The 15,576-nt window shown below is 41.1% G+C and overlaps 1 protein-coding gene across 2 annotated transcripts in view; it reads right to left on the bottom strand.

The window, feature by feature from the left end:
- Window positions 1–942: 942 nt before the first annotated feature.
- The window catches only part of fat4 (FAT atypical cadherin 4), a 152,084-nt gene continuing 137,450 nt past the window's right edge, over window positions 943–15,576 (bottom strand). For both annotated transcript variants that reach the window (XM_028458895.1, XM_028458896.1), the window contains 5 exons: window positions 13,341–13,520; window positions 11,682–11,806; window positions 11,346–11,563; window positions 9,175–9,436; window positions 943–3,996 (listed from right to left, as the gene is read on the bottom strand). In XM_028458895.1, the coding sequence (XP_028314696.1) occupies window positions 2,087–3,996; window positions 9,175–9,436; window positions 11,346–11,563; window positions 11,682–11,806; window positions 13,341–13,520 (2,695 nt within the window). In that variant the 3' untranslated portion in view covers window positions 943–2,086. The remainder of the gene's footprint in view (window positions 3,997–9,174; window positions 9,437–11,345; window positions 11,564–11,681; window positions 11,807–13,340; window positions 13,521–15,576) is intronic.

Here is a 15,576-nt window from a genome sequence, read left to right as displayed (position 1 = left end):
TTTGTCCCATTTTTGACCCTTTTTATTTATCTATTTATTTTTTTCCAGATTTTAGTTTCCTTTTGCCAATAAATATTACTTTTTTGTCCATTTTTGCAAGTTCTTTTTTACAATTTTAATTTTTTAGCCACTTTTCATCCAAACAAGCTAACTAAATACCACTTATTTAACCCCTTTTTACATATTTCCTTTCCCATTTTTGCCCCTTTTCAAAAAGTTCTGATACATTTTTCAGACTTTAGCTTCTTCTTGCAAATAAATATCCCTTTTTTCCCGTTTTTTCCCAAGTTCTTTTTGACACTTATATCAATTTTTTGTAATTTATTTGGTAACTTTTCAACCAAACACGCTAACTTTTGCCCAATAATTACCACTTGTTTCCTTTTCCCCCTACATTTAGCACGTTTTTGTTTCACATTCCTCTATATTCGCCCGTTTTTTGGCCACTCTTGACTGCTTTTGGCCCATTGTAGTCACTTTTCACTTTTTTCTTGCCAAATTATTGCCAATTTCGGCCACCCACTCGCTCATCAAGAAATAAATATGCAAATAAATACAGCTGTCATGTTTATTTGTGTAAAAATCAGTCTACACATTTGTGAATATTTTTTTTTCTGTGAATTCACATTCAGATCACCCTTATGTAAACATTTTCTTTGGGTTTAAATCTTAAACCTACATTTTTTCCAATCATTCGTGACATGAAATTTATCTCACGTGTGTGGATTTTTTTTATGCACAAGTTGACATTCTACAAACTCTCCCATTTTACAACATATCGACCTTCATAGTAACAACTTTGAGTACTATTTAATTGAGCTACTGCTTTACTTGTACTGTATTTTATGTATGACTTACTTGTACCGGAGTACAATTTCAATCAAGTAACGTAAAGTATCAGTACTCTTTATACCTCTGATACCAACACGAGGAAAAACATGCTTAAATAAATACCTTTTTATTCTGTTATTGGCTTTTTTACAGGTACAAAGAATACAGCATGTTACAGTTTTATCAAAAGTGGAAAATACTGATGTTACATAAGTAACAGATGTAAAAAATAAGTCTTCAATCTTACTTTCCTTGAAAGTAAGCGCATACATTTCAGCGTATGAAAAATTTCCATAAAAACACAGCTTGAGTAGTTTAAGTTAATAAACAGTACAAAAAAAAAAAATGTAAACATCATACGATAGCAATGGGACCGATGACAAACACACAAAAACCTTCATGTGTTTTAAAAAAAATGTACACAAGTTCATAGTGTTTTTAGTTACACGAGCCACACGTTAATATCTTCAATGTCACCGTTGCAGTTTTAGGACAACCCCCCCCCCTCCCCGCACAAAAAAACAAAAAATACCAGTAGAGGACCATGTCTCTCTACTAAGGTTCCTCAAATGTCTGTAAGGCAGCAGACTTGATTTAATCTCACTCTTGGGCTGTTCAACCAATCTTCTCAACAAAAACATGGCAGGGCAAGGACTCGTAGAAATATCGGGCGGGATCAAGTCGGGTTTTTGCGATAACGTGCGAGCAAACACGGGGCTCATGTTCACACCGAGGTCCGTCCATCGTCACCCGCAGGTGTAGTCAGATCAAACACACACGCTTCCTTTTAAACCTATTAATAACCGACGCCTAAAAACACAGAAAATGGGAGTTTTTCTTTCGCTAAATGGCTGATGGAATTCACGTCCTGTGGTCGTTGGTGATATCCATCATTTTATCTCTCTAGCGGTGAAGGTGACGGACGTTTTTTGGGGAAAGGAGAGGCCATGCTGGTAATACAGAACATGTTTGATCAAGATAATGTGAATAGTTGTTAAATTAAAGCCAGGCCTGGATTTCACTGCATGATTGTACGGTTTAGAAACAGAAAAAAGTTGGTCGTCTGCTCCTTGGTGGGTAGTGACAGCGTTAGTTGTGTTATTGGTGACATTTTTTCTGCCTTACTGCATTTAGAAGTCGTCTTAAGGTTTGGAGTTCAGCGTAAACAAAAAAAAAAAAGAAAACTCGATTTCCATTGTTCCATTCAAATATACAGAGAACACCACCATATTCTACAACATCACAATAAATAGTCTCATACATATTGTTCAGCTTCTTCCTCGTTTAAAATGGTCACCGAGCCGTCGCCGCTGTTCATTTCAATGTCTCTTGCCGCTGCGTTCTCAGGGAGCAGGGCTAAGTCTTTGAACACATCTACATATTGTCCAAAGCCTGGGCCCCAGTTTATCAAATTGTCCCAGTTGAAGCCCCCAGCTTGCTTGCCCAGTTTGTGCGGCAACGTGTGGTGTAGCTCGGCAGGTTTCTGGACTATGCCGGGCCCGCCCTCTGCTCTTCGGCTCGAGTATCGTCTCTGCTTTAGCCGTCCGCTGTACTCTTCATCGTCAGCGTCCGACTCGTTGACTTGCGATAGTTTGGGGACTCTGGAGCTGTAGGACACCGGTTTGTCCCGTTCGTACTCCATCTCCGAGCAGGTGAAGGAGTCATGAGAGTCACTTTCTGAGGAGGATTCTGGGGCAGGGATACCATCCGCGGGGTTGCGGACCCTTGACAATGGCCGTCGGCAGTCCTCTTCTGAACTGGAGCGGCCGTGGTCAGCGCTGCAGATGCTCGGATTGCGTGGACGTGGCGTGTTGAGACGCTCCACCTCTTCAATGGACAACCCCACAGGAGGTCCCGTCTCCAGGGAGATCTGCTCTATTGGCTGCTTGAGGCGGCTTCCAGGCCTGGATGCGTGGCCATGGCTAGCCATGGTTTGTGGACTCTTGCTACGCCTCCCCAGACGGGTGGCGTAGTTAAACATGGGTGGCGGTTGGCACATGTCGTTGTGCAGCTCGAGTGGGCTACCCGCACGGTGAGCCAGGTTGAGCTCTCTGGTTGGAGTGTTTCTGTAGAAAGAGGAAGGTTTGGTGAACGGGGCCGGGGAGTGTCTGGGAAGAGCGTTCGGGGCAGGGCAGGCAGAGTGAGAGTGGCTTAGAGGCGTGGACCTCAGTGCTTGGGTGTACTGAGGCTGATAGGTGTAGCTGGTCGCCCCCATGGATAAGGGCGACTGTCTGGCAAAGCCCAGCGGACTGTGTCTCTGGATGGAAAACTTTGGGGTGTGGCTACGGAACTGCTTGTAGTGCTGGATGATGTCGGCATCTGAAGGGGCGATGCTGCTCGCGTTGTCAATGTCGTAATGTTCAATATCGGCCTCTGGGCCGTTACAAGGCGCACAGGGAGCACTGGGAATGGCCTCATTGTTATGGGAAATGTCTGTTTCGTCGTAGATCAGGTATGGGTTCTCCCTTTCAATAATGTCTGGTTTAGGATTTCCCTCAGGCTGTTTGCGTACTGTCATGTCATCTCCATACGGTGGGATGTTATCTGGGTCATCGAAGGCCACATTCTCACTACCCTTCTTCTTTTTCTTCTTCTTCTTCTTCTCCTTGGGTTTCTTCTCCTTGGGTTCTTTTGGCACTTTGGTTTTGTTGCGGCCCCTGCAATGGTTGCACAGAATAAGGCCCAGCACCACCAGGGCCAGGATGGTGGCACAGCTGCCAACAATGGCTGGGACCGCCCAAATGGGCAGAACCATAGCTGTTGCGGTTGGGTTAGGACTGCAGACAAATCCACCGTTATTGGCGGTGTTACAGACGGTCCCCTGAGGGCACTGGACACCAAGACAGGCCACCAAGGTCTCACAAGTCCTGCCAGTGTAAAACTCTGAGCAGACACAAGTGAAACCAGTACGAGGGTCCGGGACGCAGCTGCCCTGGTTCTGGCAGGGGTGGGAAGCGCAATCGCCTGGTGGGACACACTGGTATGTGTACCACTGGTTGACACACATCAATCCATCCCAGCACGGGCTGCTTTCACACAGGTTGGGGCCTCGACAGCCGATTTTTACTGACGAGCTGGTCTTCTTTAAGGTGACAATGCTGTGGTCTCCAGTAAACGGTAGATTATCTCCGTTGAACTTCACGAAGGCCAAGCAGCCGTCAAAGCCTAAAGGACAGAAGAAGAAGTTCAGATTAAAACCAAAGTGCAAGAAAGATGTATGTGGCACTCCCAAAAATAGACCACAATTTTTGGGAGTGCCAACAATTTTGATATACAGTATATATTTTTATTTATTCATAGCTTTTTTTGTGAACATTTTTGGGTGCTTTTACTATAATTTCATCAAAAGTAATGAGGGGTGGAACTTCTGTGCGGGAACTAATTGCTTTAGGGACAGGTAAAGGGGCGGAGCTTTCCCCCCTCTCTTCAGAGGCAATCTGTAGAGCTAAGTGTCCTGACTCCTCCGTTTCACCTGCATTATACAGGTCAGTAAAAGGACCAAGCACTAGGCTTGGGCCGTAATATCGTATAACGCGGTGTCATAAAAAAGCAACGGTATCAGTTTTTTTTTTTTAAATGCACTTATGTGATAAAGAATAAATATCAAATATTATTTATTTAATGCCTAAACATGAGTCTGTGTCCAGCAACAGCTGTGTGAGTGAGTGCTGGCTTCAGACTGACTGCTCTGATTCCAGCAGAGAGGGAATTAATTAAGACAGGCTGGAAGCACAAGCATCCACTATTGAATTAATTATTTTTCTGCACATAAACAAGGATTATCCTTACACTTGATATGTTAATTATGTAAATAGATCCACCGCTGTCTCTGGCGCCGCGGGGCGCACTGTGCACCTGTGTTTGATTCCCCATGTGCTGATCTGATATTGACATTGTTTAATAAAAGCAAACGTAAATATGTCGTCTGTGTGAGGAAAAAATAGGTTTTAATTGTCGGTTTCAGGTCGGGCACGGATATAAATACCTAATGTTTGTCGGGTTCTGGTCAAAGCTTGAAAAAGGTTCATGTCATAAATGCTCTGCGTTTTAAAAGCAAATCTGCACCACAAAAAGCCAAAACAAAATATTTGTCTCTCTTTTTCTTTTTCCTCGTCCTCCTTTGCACCTGCTCATTCATTCTCTGGCTACGCTGCACAAAAACTCTGAGACAAACCCAACATTGCACATGTGGCTCACATTGGATTAGTAATGGGAACGGACAAACTGGATCTGTGTTTCGTATTCAGCTGAATGGTGAAGACACAAGTCAAACGTTTGGTGATGCTATCTGAGCCTTATATCATCATTTTTAATTAGTCACAGTAATACTGTATATCGCAGTAAAAGAGGGAGGAGGTTTGATGGTATCAAAATGCGGATACCAGCCAAGCCTACTGAGCACTATAGAATGTTGGAAGTGAGTAAAAGTCACTAGAGGTGTTAGGTGAAGTTTAGAGCATGTTTAGAGGAGCAACTGTGAACAAAATTGCACAAAATGACAGAGAAATACAGAAAAACAACAACAAAATTACAAAAAGTGACCTTAAAAAGGCATAAATCGACAACAAAAAGGCAGAAAATCACAGAAAAATACTCATAACTACAACAAGAACACAACAAATACCAATAACACATAAAATGACTAAAAACGGACAAAAAAAACAAAACCACAAAGACAAAAAAAGACAAAATCCTTTATTAATGCTGAGATCAGTCATTATTCTAAATGCTGACATGAATATTGATAATGTGGCCCTTGGAACAGATACAATCGCATTTTGGTGGCCCCCGCTGTGATGGAGTTGCCCTTCCCTAATGTATGTTATTAAATGCAGATGCAATCTGCAGAACACAGACGTGTCCTAAATCTTCTGTTTCACCTGCATTATACAGCTACTTTTATTATTGTGGTCCTTCATCCTTGGGACCCGTAACGGGTACAAAACAGGCCTGTAGTGGAGGAAATCTCTCCAAGTCCTTTAGCTAAACATCTTCTCCCACAAAGTGAAAACCACATTTAAAGCTAAAGCTGTTTTGATCAGATTTGTAATCGATTCAAGCTTAGAAAACACCAGTGACATTTCCTTCTGGAAAGACTTTCTTTTTTCAAATGGACTAAATCAATCATCTGCCAGTTGTAGAAAATATAAAATAGTAGTGAATGCATATTTCATAGCTTGTGTGTTTTGCAGCTTTAAGAGATCCATCTGGCTTCCATAAATGTTTGTAACTAATTCAATTTTTAACTTTGTGTGTTGCCGGACAGCAGTGCCTCGCTGATGTAAATAGTTTGGTTTTATTGAATTTATCCCGCTGCAGATTAAATCCAGTCCTGTTTTTTCATTAGCTTGTACACAGCAGAGCACAAACGTTCAGACGCACACACAGAGGTAAGTACGGGGTAACGGGCAGGCTGCCACAGATCTGCGTGCTGACTTTGTTTTTGAAATATGCCTCTATCCCAGTGTGGAAGAGGTCAACAAATCATTCAAATTGGTCAATTTTACCGTATTAGTCGATAGCGTTGGGTTTGTTTTCACCTCTACTTCATACACACATTCACTATATTCCTTTACATCCCTTTGGAAAACTTCTGTTTTCTGTTCTTGCCTAGAGACACCTGATCAGAGATTTAAACCTGGGAATGATGGAAATAAGATGTGAAAGCGCCAGAAGTCACCACGGACGGTTGCTCCAAGACAAAGTCAAATTGAATTAATGCGAGTCATTCTGTCCATACACACCTGGCATTAAAATTCTGATAAAGCAACATTTATTCAACTACTGTAAATTCTTTGCGAGTAAATCTCAGCAGCGTCACAAAGGAAACATATTTCTGGAGTTTCTCAAGAGTTCTTTTGGACGCTCACCAAACAGGGTTCACCTTCAAGCAGCAGACAATTAATTCATTTGGAGAAGAGAAGTCTGCGGTGGATTTATAAAGTCTCGGGAGCTCATACGTGCTATGTCATGTACATGTGCAGAAAGTTTTCCAACTGCACGGCATGAGTCATCAAGAGAGTGCTTTTTCTTTTTTACTTTTTTGGTTGAAACCCTTTCTTAAAAAAAACACACCAGCATGTGTGTTTAGAAGATGATGCAAACCAAAAGGAATTAAAGAGTGTTTTTCACTTTATTTGAGACATAGATTGGTAGTGGTGCCTTTTTTGGTCAAAGCGTATTTACGATTAAATCCATTCTTGAGTTGATGGTATCGCCTTGCCGATAAGACTTAGATAAGTAGACGGGGAAACACTTCAAGTTTTATGAATAAAGGCTGACATATTATAACATGACACCTGTCATTAGCATAAATAAGGTGTCGTTCGTTACCCTAACCCCTAATTTTAAAGCTCCAGTATTATGCTATTTTTCACCCATTTGTTCTAAGAACACCAACAACATAATATTTGAGGTTTATTTTCCCAAACTCGTCTGTTTTCTGGAGTTTGAGCCCTCCAAAAAGTGACTTTCTGAGCAGCTCTAAAAATTGGATGTTTTGGGGTCTACTTATGCATATTTATGAGTGGGCGTGTCTGTACTTCATGACTCGCTCTGAGGGAGATCAGTGATCACTAAAGCGATTTTCTTTCGTTATCCACACACTATTGTTATTGTTTTCAGCCAAAAAACTGTGCATTACATTAAAACACGTGGATATTTAAGCGGCTATTGTGATTGTGTCTCAGTGCTTCAGGCTGTGTGTTTATCACAGCAGCAGCAGCAGCGGAGTCATTCAGCTGCTTCAAACACCGGAGTGTTAAGCTGCTAAATCACTTTCTTCTCCTCCTCATCTCTATTAACTACATGAATAGTGCATTTAAGGTGCTAATCATTTATGTCCAACAATGCGTCGCATTGTGTCACAAACACGTCAGATCAAGTCAAAGGCGATACGAGGTATAACAGATACTAAAAATGGAACTGCTCCCTTGGTTCTACACCGTTGCTGCCCACTGCTCCTCAGGCATGGGTTAAATGCAAAGAAAACATTCTGTGTATGTACCTTCCATTTAGCTTCGAGAGAGTGGGCATGTATGTTCACTGTGGAGGTGTGGCTGGCAGCAGGCACTTCCTGTAGGGGACGGTTCAGACTTTTGTGATGTCACAAAAGTCTGACTGCTCGTTTTCCAGAAGAGGGCGGAGCAGCATCTCAGAGAGCAGGCGTAGTGAGGATTGCTCAGAGATGCAGGAAAGAAGTCCAATAATACTTTGGGGGTGTTTTTGATCAGGAATTCACATTGTAACAAAGTAAAAAGCTCCAAAAAGTTGATTTAGCATGATATAGGCCATTTATCCCTAACCCTCCCTAATCCCACTAGATCCCTTCATTTAACCCAAAAAATGCCAACATAGCTCCAAAGATGTCATCATTTAGCAAACGACACTTAATAATAGCCTTCATGACACCTCATACATGCCAATGACAGATAATCAGTGTTGGTCAAGTTACTTGGAAATAGTAATTAGTTAGTGATTACTCCTCCAAGGAAATAAACCAGTTACTTTAATGATTACTTTACTTTATATAATTAAGTTACTTTTCAAATATGTGATGCAAAAATTATCAAATGAATCAAAAATCTTGTTTAATTCAATTTTTTTTGACACTATGCACATTGCGTCAAGCAAAAAAATCAGTGCAACAGTTTCTGCCTAGAAGAAAATTGTTGAACATTTAAACTTATTTACAGAACATTCCACCAAATTTTAATAAAAATAAAACAACTATTTTTTCTATTAACTTATATTTCTGACTTTCTCTGTGGCAGCTTGACGCCATTTTTGGCCGGTATTTTTTTTACGATGCAATGGAGTAATTCGTAATCTACCATGGAATATGGCAAATCTATTTTCACCTGTTTAGCAGGAGATGGTTGTTGATCTGGGGCTAAATCCATCACTTTTACATTCCTCTGCTGGCTTGAGTGAACAGCAGACGCTAAAGTCAAAGTCATGTCGGTACTTCCAAGCTGTTCCATTTTCGTATGTTGTTTACCAATGATGTCGCGCCGCTCACGCCATTGGCTTGAGACTACGGTGGTTGTAATGCGCTATAAAACGCTAGATACTCAACAAACAGTAGCGAGACGGTTTGATTTAGTAAAATAACGCAGTAACAGCCTGCTTGTGGGAAAATAAATGTAATCTAATTACTGTTTCTTCAATTATAATCCCTTACTGTACTCATTAATTGGGAAAAGTAACAAAAACTGCCCATCACTGCAGATAATGACAGTGTAATGTCAGCCTTATGTATAAAAATCAGAGTAAAGTGTTACCAGGAATTAACTTATACTTATGCATTCAGATTACCACTAGTTCTCGGCCAGTAGATCTTACCCGCTCCTGTTTTCTGCTGAGCCGGTCCGGGTGGAATCCCACCCAGTGACAACGTTAAAACCCCCAGGCCGCCGAAGTCCTGCGTGGGGTGCTGGATGATGCGAGGATGGCCCCCGTCCACCTGCACCAGCGTGGCCGAGCCGTTCTTCAGCAGCCACAGCGTGTGCCACTGGCCGTCTGACATCACAACGTCTCCCAGCGTCCGCTCCACCTTCCCACCGACGCCTGCATCAGAGATGTAGTGGACGTTGCCGTTCCTCAGCTGTGGGAATAAAACAGAGGAACGTGTTATCAACGTTCATGTGAGCATTTAGAATAATGACCAATCTGAGCGTTAACACAAGACAGAAAAAAACATTTTTATAGTCATTTTGTGTGTTTTTCTTGTCTTTTTTTGTACTTTTGTTGTTGTCTTGCTTGTTATGATGGCACTTTGTGCCTTTGTGTAGTCCTTTTATGTATTTTTCCTGTAAAATGTAAATTTTTTCTGTCATTTAGCATTTTTTGGAGTAATTTTTGTGTATTTCTGTTGTTGTCTTGCTTGTTTGTTAGTACTGTGGGTTAACGGAGTAATTTTTTGTGTTTTTCTTGTCTTTATGTGTACTTTTGTTGTCACTTTTAGTAATTTTGTATATTTTTTTGAGTCATTTTGAGTATTTTTGTTGTTGTTTTGTGTTATTTGGAGTACTTTTGTGTATTACTGGTGTCGTTTTGTTCATTCTTGTACTAGTTTTGTGTGTTTTTGGAGTAGATGGACATTTTTATTTTGGTAATCAGTAAAGTAATAGTTAAGTTCTTATTGAAGGAACTAACAATGGTTGTGACTTGTTGCATAATAATTGGAAATCTTAATAATTGTCAGAAACTGACAGTCATTATTATCCAGTAATAGCCAGTTTGAAAGCACTTATGAAGAGGCTGAGGAGCATATTTTAATAAATGTCACACATATGATTTGTACTGGATCAGCCTGACTTTGGGTTTTAATTGGAGAAGAAACATTGGAAACAAATGTTCACATCATTTAAACAATCTTCAACTTGGTAGTTCATGTGACTGACATTTTAAAGTCATTATTCGATTATCTACAAAGTCTTTATTTAAGTGCAATACGTTTTTAGCTGATGTTTTAGCATGAATCAGCACCATTCATTGATTTTTATCGGCTGCTGTTTAGGGCAGAGAAAAACCTTGAAATGAAACGTTTCCTCGTGTTTTTCGTGACCCGTGCATGTAACTTATATCACTGCAGTGTGTGTACACGCGCTCATTGGAAGGAGAAGGAGGTGAAAGAGAGTCTGACTGCGTGATGAACAGAATTGTGGCTTCCACTGCGTATGGTAATCTCATAATCTCCCCAAAATCAGCAATGATAAGCAGCTTCCGGACAAATTGGTTTGGAATGGGAAAAACTGAACGTCCCCAAAGCCAGACAATTTGGAAAACTCCACAGCTGGAAAACCTATCATCTATTTGTTTTTGTACATCTCAAATTTCATATTTCTCCCCCTTCAACACATGTACAGTAAGTACAGACCAGTGCGTTCCCGTCTGCTTATCTTTATGGTTTTAACACTGTTTATGAAGTTGTGATAGAGATAAGACGAGCAGTTTGGAGCTTTAAAACAAAGTGGGGAAGTGTGTGAAATGGTTAACGGTGGTGAGTGTGTGGAGGCGTGTATGAACATAAAATCGAGGATAGATGAACGTGCAGCTGCCTGAGGCGAAGGAGAGGAAAGGAAAAAAAAAAAAACGACAGAAAGGATTTATTTACCTGCAATTTCTTTGGGTTTAAGCTTTGGTTTCTTTTTTACTGAATACATATCTGCACACCACAGCTATCACGTAGTCAAGTAGTTTTAACTATAGACATAAAAAGATAGACAGGACATGTTCAGTCTTTTAGCTGTTGCTTGGAATAGTCTGGAAATGGACGCTATTTCACCAGGAACTAAGTGCACAGATTTTATCCATGTAAATAATCAGAACATTAATTTTTATCTCATTTCGTGTGTTTCTGTGTTTGCTTTGTGTGTTTTGGGATTTATTTTGTGTATTTTTGGTATTGTGGAGTCATTTTTGCTATTTTATTTATTTTTTTTGTGTGCGTCTGGAGTCATTTTGTGCATTTACTTTGTGGCCGTCAGTTACCCAGACATCTACTCTCGTACCTTGACCGTGGTGTAATTGCTGCTCTCCTGCACGTGCAGCAACGTCCCGCTCTTGCTGCGTGTCCTGAACTTCACCTCCAGGCTGCTGGGAGCCGTGGGGTCAGAGGTCACGCCCTGCACAGACTTTCTGAGCATGGCGTCCCGTTTGGGCGCCTGCTTCAGGGTGTAGTCCAGGCGGCCGGTGCCGTCCAGGGCCAGGGCGGTGTCCGCTGTCATGTCTGCACAACAAACGCGTTTGGTTCTCTGAGGCAGTGTGTGATGACTCATCATGTGAGAGCAATCATAACTAATCATGACTAAATAATCCCCTCAAACCTCAGCTTTTCAAACACTCACATTTCTCACAGTATCTTCCAGTGAATCCGTCCACGCACTGACACTGTTGCCAGGACCAGCGGTCCAGACAGGTGCCCCCGTGTCTGCAGGGGCTGGCTGTGCACGCTCCCTCCAGCCTTGGGCATCTACACACACACACACACGGCCATTTTGAATTAAACCTAAGTCTGAATTAAGTGGTTGGTTTATTCAGATTTTAATTCCAAACTGAATATTTCCTTGATCTTAAATACCAGGGGTGTCAAACTCATTTTGGTTCAGGGGTCGATTACGGACCAGTTTAATCTCAGGTGGGCCACACTTTAGCCCTAGTTTGCACTTCGTATCATAGTATTTAAAGTATGTAAGGCACACAACAATATCTTTGCTTTAAGGGACAGATCCTGCAGTGCATTCAGGATCTTACATTTCCAAGATTTTGTGACCAATTTTTATTTAATATGGAGAAATTTGGAAAATAATTTGAGGAAAATTGTCGTATTTTGGAAAAATTGTCGTATTTTAGAAAAATTGAGACTGTTTACAATAATTACAGATTAAAAATGACTGCCATCATGCAATATAAGTATTGGATAACTGTGAGCCCTGGAAAAAAATGTGCATTTTCATTGAATGTGTCTATTTGGAGATTAGTTGGTGATTTACACAATGAGTCTGTCATTTTTACTTTCTTCTGTGGGCCGAATTGGGAGCTTTAAAGGGTCAGATTTGGCCCCTGGGCCTTGAGTTTGGCACGTGTTGTATACATTTAATTCTGCTTTAAATTAAATCCGATCGTTCTGCGCATGCTCGTCCTGTTGATGACGTGCTGGTGACGACATAATCCAAGATGGCCGCTTGAAGCAAGTGTTGGATTGGAGCGAGACTCTTTATTTAAGCGGAGACGGAGTACATGCGTCTCCGTTCTGCTGCACAGGCTGCAATATCACCAAGTTTATCATCGTACCAGTTGTTAGAGCTACTATCTTCACCAGGGAGCAAATACGTATTCCCGGTTACTGTTTTCCGAGTTAGGTCCAATCTCTTTCTCCTGTTCAGCTGACGAAAGTGAAACAATATGTTATCGTCGAGCTGCTGCTTCAAAACTACATCCAAATGCAAGTAAAAATAGTTGTTATGTGGTTTTCTGTGTTATAGCTGAAAAAAAAAATGTTTGTTTTGTGTTTTTTCCCGATAGACGTGATACGTCTCGTTCCCCCTGTCCAATCAGAAGCCTTCCCAACCCCCAGATCTAAAGCGGAATTGAATAATGGCAAATAAACCTATTTTCCATGTAAACCTCAATTTGGAATTACTATTTCCAGGTAAACACAAAGCAGAATACTTTAATTTCAAATTAAAAAACATAATGTAACCATAGTTATTCAGGCAGGAGCCAAGGGGTGTGGGGGGTCGACACGTGCACGAAAAATGTCTCTCCCTGTCCCGCCCATAAAAAGCTCATGAAGAGACCAGGAGCATTTGCATATTAAAAGCTCCGTCCTCGCCTCGCTATTCAGAGCAAAAGAAAATCCTCTGGAATTCTGTAATCGTTCTCCCTCATCAAAACTCCTCCATTTGGATTAAAAAAAGCCACCTTTGAACAAGTCTCTGGGGGGGGTCCGAGAGTGTGAACAGACATCCCGCAGCGAGAGTGAAGGAGGAGGCGGAGCTACAGACCTGTCCAGGATGCCGTGTGATGTCAGAGCCTGGCTGGGCTCCAGGGGACGCCCGTTGACGGCAAACTCCATGATGCAGCCGACAAAGTCGTGGGTGGCGACCTGACCGCGCCGGTGCAGGAGGGGGTCTATGGACCTGACCCCTCCCACCGAGAGAAGGTTAGGCTGCACGTCCAGGATCCTGCACACACACACACGCACACGCACACACACACACACACACACACACACACACACACACACACACACACGCACACACACGCACACACACGCACACACACACACACACACACACACGCTGATGAGAGAAAGCCATAGATGTTCACACGCTAAGACAGGGGTGTCAAACTCATTTTAGTTCTGGGGCCAAATACGCACCAGTTCTATCACAAGTGGGCCACAGGTTTTTGGCGGGAAAACTAACAATTTCAACATTAATATGCCCAAGTTTGCACTTCCAGTTATAAATTAAACAAAGTATGGAAGGCATCAACAATATCTTTGGCAATAAGTGACAGATACTTGAATGTCCTTTGATTTTTGATTTTTTTTAACCAATTTTTATTTAATTTTGCAAGATTTTATGGAATAATTTAAGAAACAGTGTAGTCTTGGAATAATAAATTATTAGTAATTTGCACACTGATTTTTTTTTTCTCCTACGGGCCGGATTTGGCCCCCGGACCTTGAGTTTGTCATATTTGTGCTAAGAAATGCATTTAAGCGTATGAAGTAAATCAAACACACACACACACACACTTATTCTGCCAAATGTCTTTTAACACACATGCTTTTCTTTTTACAAAACACACACAAAACATGCAGACCCCACGGGGGGGGTGGGGGGGGGTGCATCATTTGACAAAGACAACTTGGATCCTTCACTGTTAAATGTACTTATCAGTAGATATAAGCCTAACAAAACATATTATTATGCATCATATTCATTTTATTATGTTTTTAAACATAGTGGGAGTCCTTCTATCCTCAGAGTTTGTGTGTCTTCAACAGTCTGTGATTTACTCGCTGACTAAAGCCACCAGAGCGTGTCAGCGCACTGTTTAAGGGAGAGTAAAGGCTGTGTTGTAAATGTCATACTAACGTACTACTCAAAATGAGTATGTAGTGCGTTCACATTAGACAGTATGAAAATATTGTTTTAAGTATGCACGGTGGGTACACTAGTCATACTCAACCGTCCCATGATGCATTGCGGAATGTAAAATGGTCCTGGGACCAGCTTCAAGATAAAAATCAAAAATCCACCAAAATAAAAGCATCTCTTCCCGTCCTCCATTAGTTTTTGTAACACTTTTGTAAAGAGGGCTCTTATTTTGAAGTTAAATGGAAGTTTTGTCAGGAGCACAATGGAGGGTCTCTGAAAATCTCCAAAGTGTCAGAATAAAATGTGTTTACGTGAGTTTTATGGATCAAATGAGCACATGTTGATATTCTACTTGGTCACTTTCTCACTTCAAATGTTTTCAGAACTTTCAAAGTAAAGGTGGAGAATCAACAGCGATATTTTGCCTCAGTGTGAACAAGGTTTTTAACGTTGTAGGTTCCAAATGCATCTTGGGAAACTTGGAATTATACTTCAGTAGGAACGCTCATCATCCTAATCATATTAATAGTATAAAGTAGACAGTATATACTCATTGAGTTTGTAGTGCAAAGTACAGAGAGTGCCATTTCCATCACAGCCTAAAGGTCCCTTAGGGAAGCTCTTCTTCTCTGCTTCATTGTCTGCTATGAAACGCAGAGTTGAAACTGTCGCCCCCTGCAGTCACAGGGTTAGGGGGCCAATTATGGCCCTTTAGAGCATTCAATTGGGCCCACAGGAGACATAAAACATTCATTATTGTGTAAATTACCAACTAATTAAATTGTAGATATCTCAAATTCACTAATTTAATGAAACTACAGTATTTTTAGGGGCTTACATTTTCCTTTATTTATATCACATGAATGTAGTCATTTTTAATTCCAAATTGTGGAAAGAACTCTCAAATTTTCTACAAATCTTGCAATATCGCACAAAAAATTTCCAAAAAGTTCCTCTGAAAAACAAATGTTCAAGTGAATTGAACTGATTTTGAAAACAAGGGCACAATGATTTTAGAATTATTTTTTTTTTTCCCCACTTGAAATCTCCGACCCACTTAAGATCAAACTGGTCCATATTTGGCCCCTGAACTAAAAGGAGTTTGACAACCCTGAACTAAAACAACATCTTT

The sequence above is a fragment of the Gouania willdenowi genome, chromosome 10, assembly GCF_900634775.1.
Source record: "Gouania willdenowi chromosome 10, fGouWil2.1, whole genome shotgun sequence".
NCBI lineage: Eukaryota > Metazoa > Chordata > Actinopteri > Blenniiformes > Gobiesocidae > Gouania > Gouania willdenowi.
Note: the sequence above shows the minus strand (reverse complement) of the source record. Positions and strands in the feature narration are given on the sequence as shown.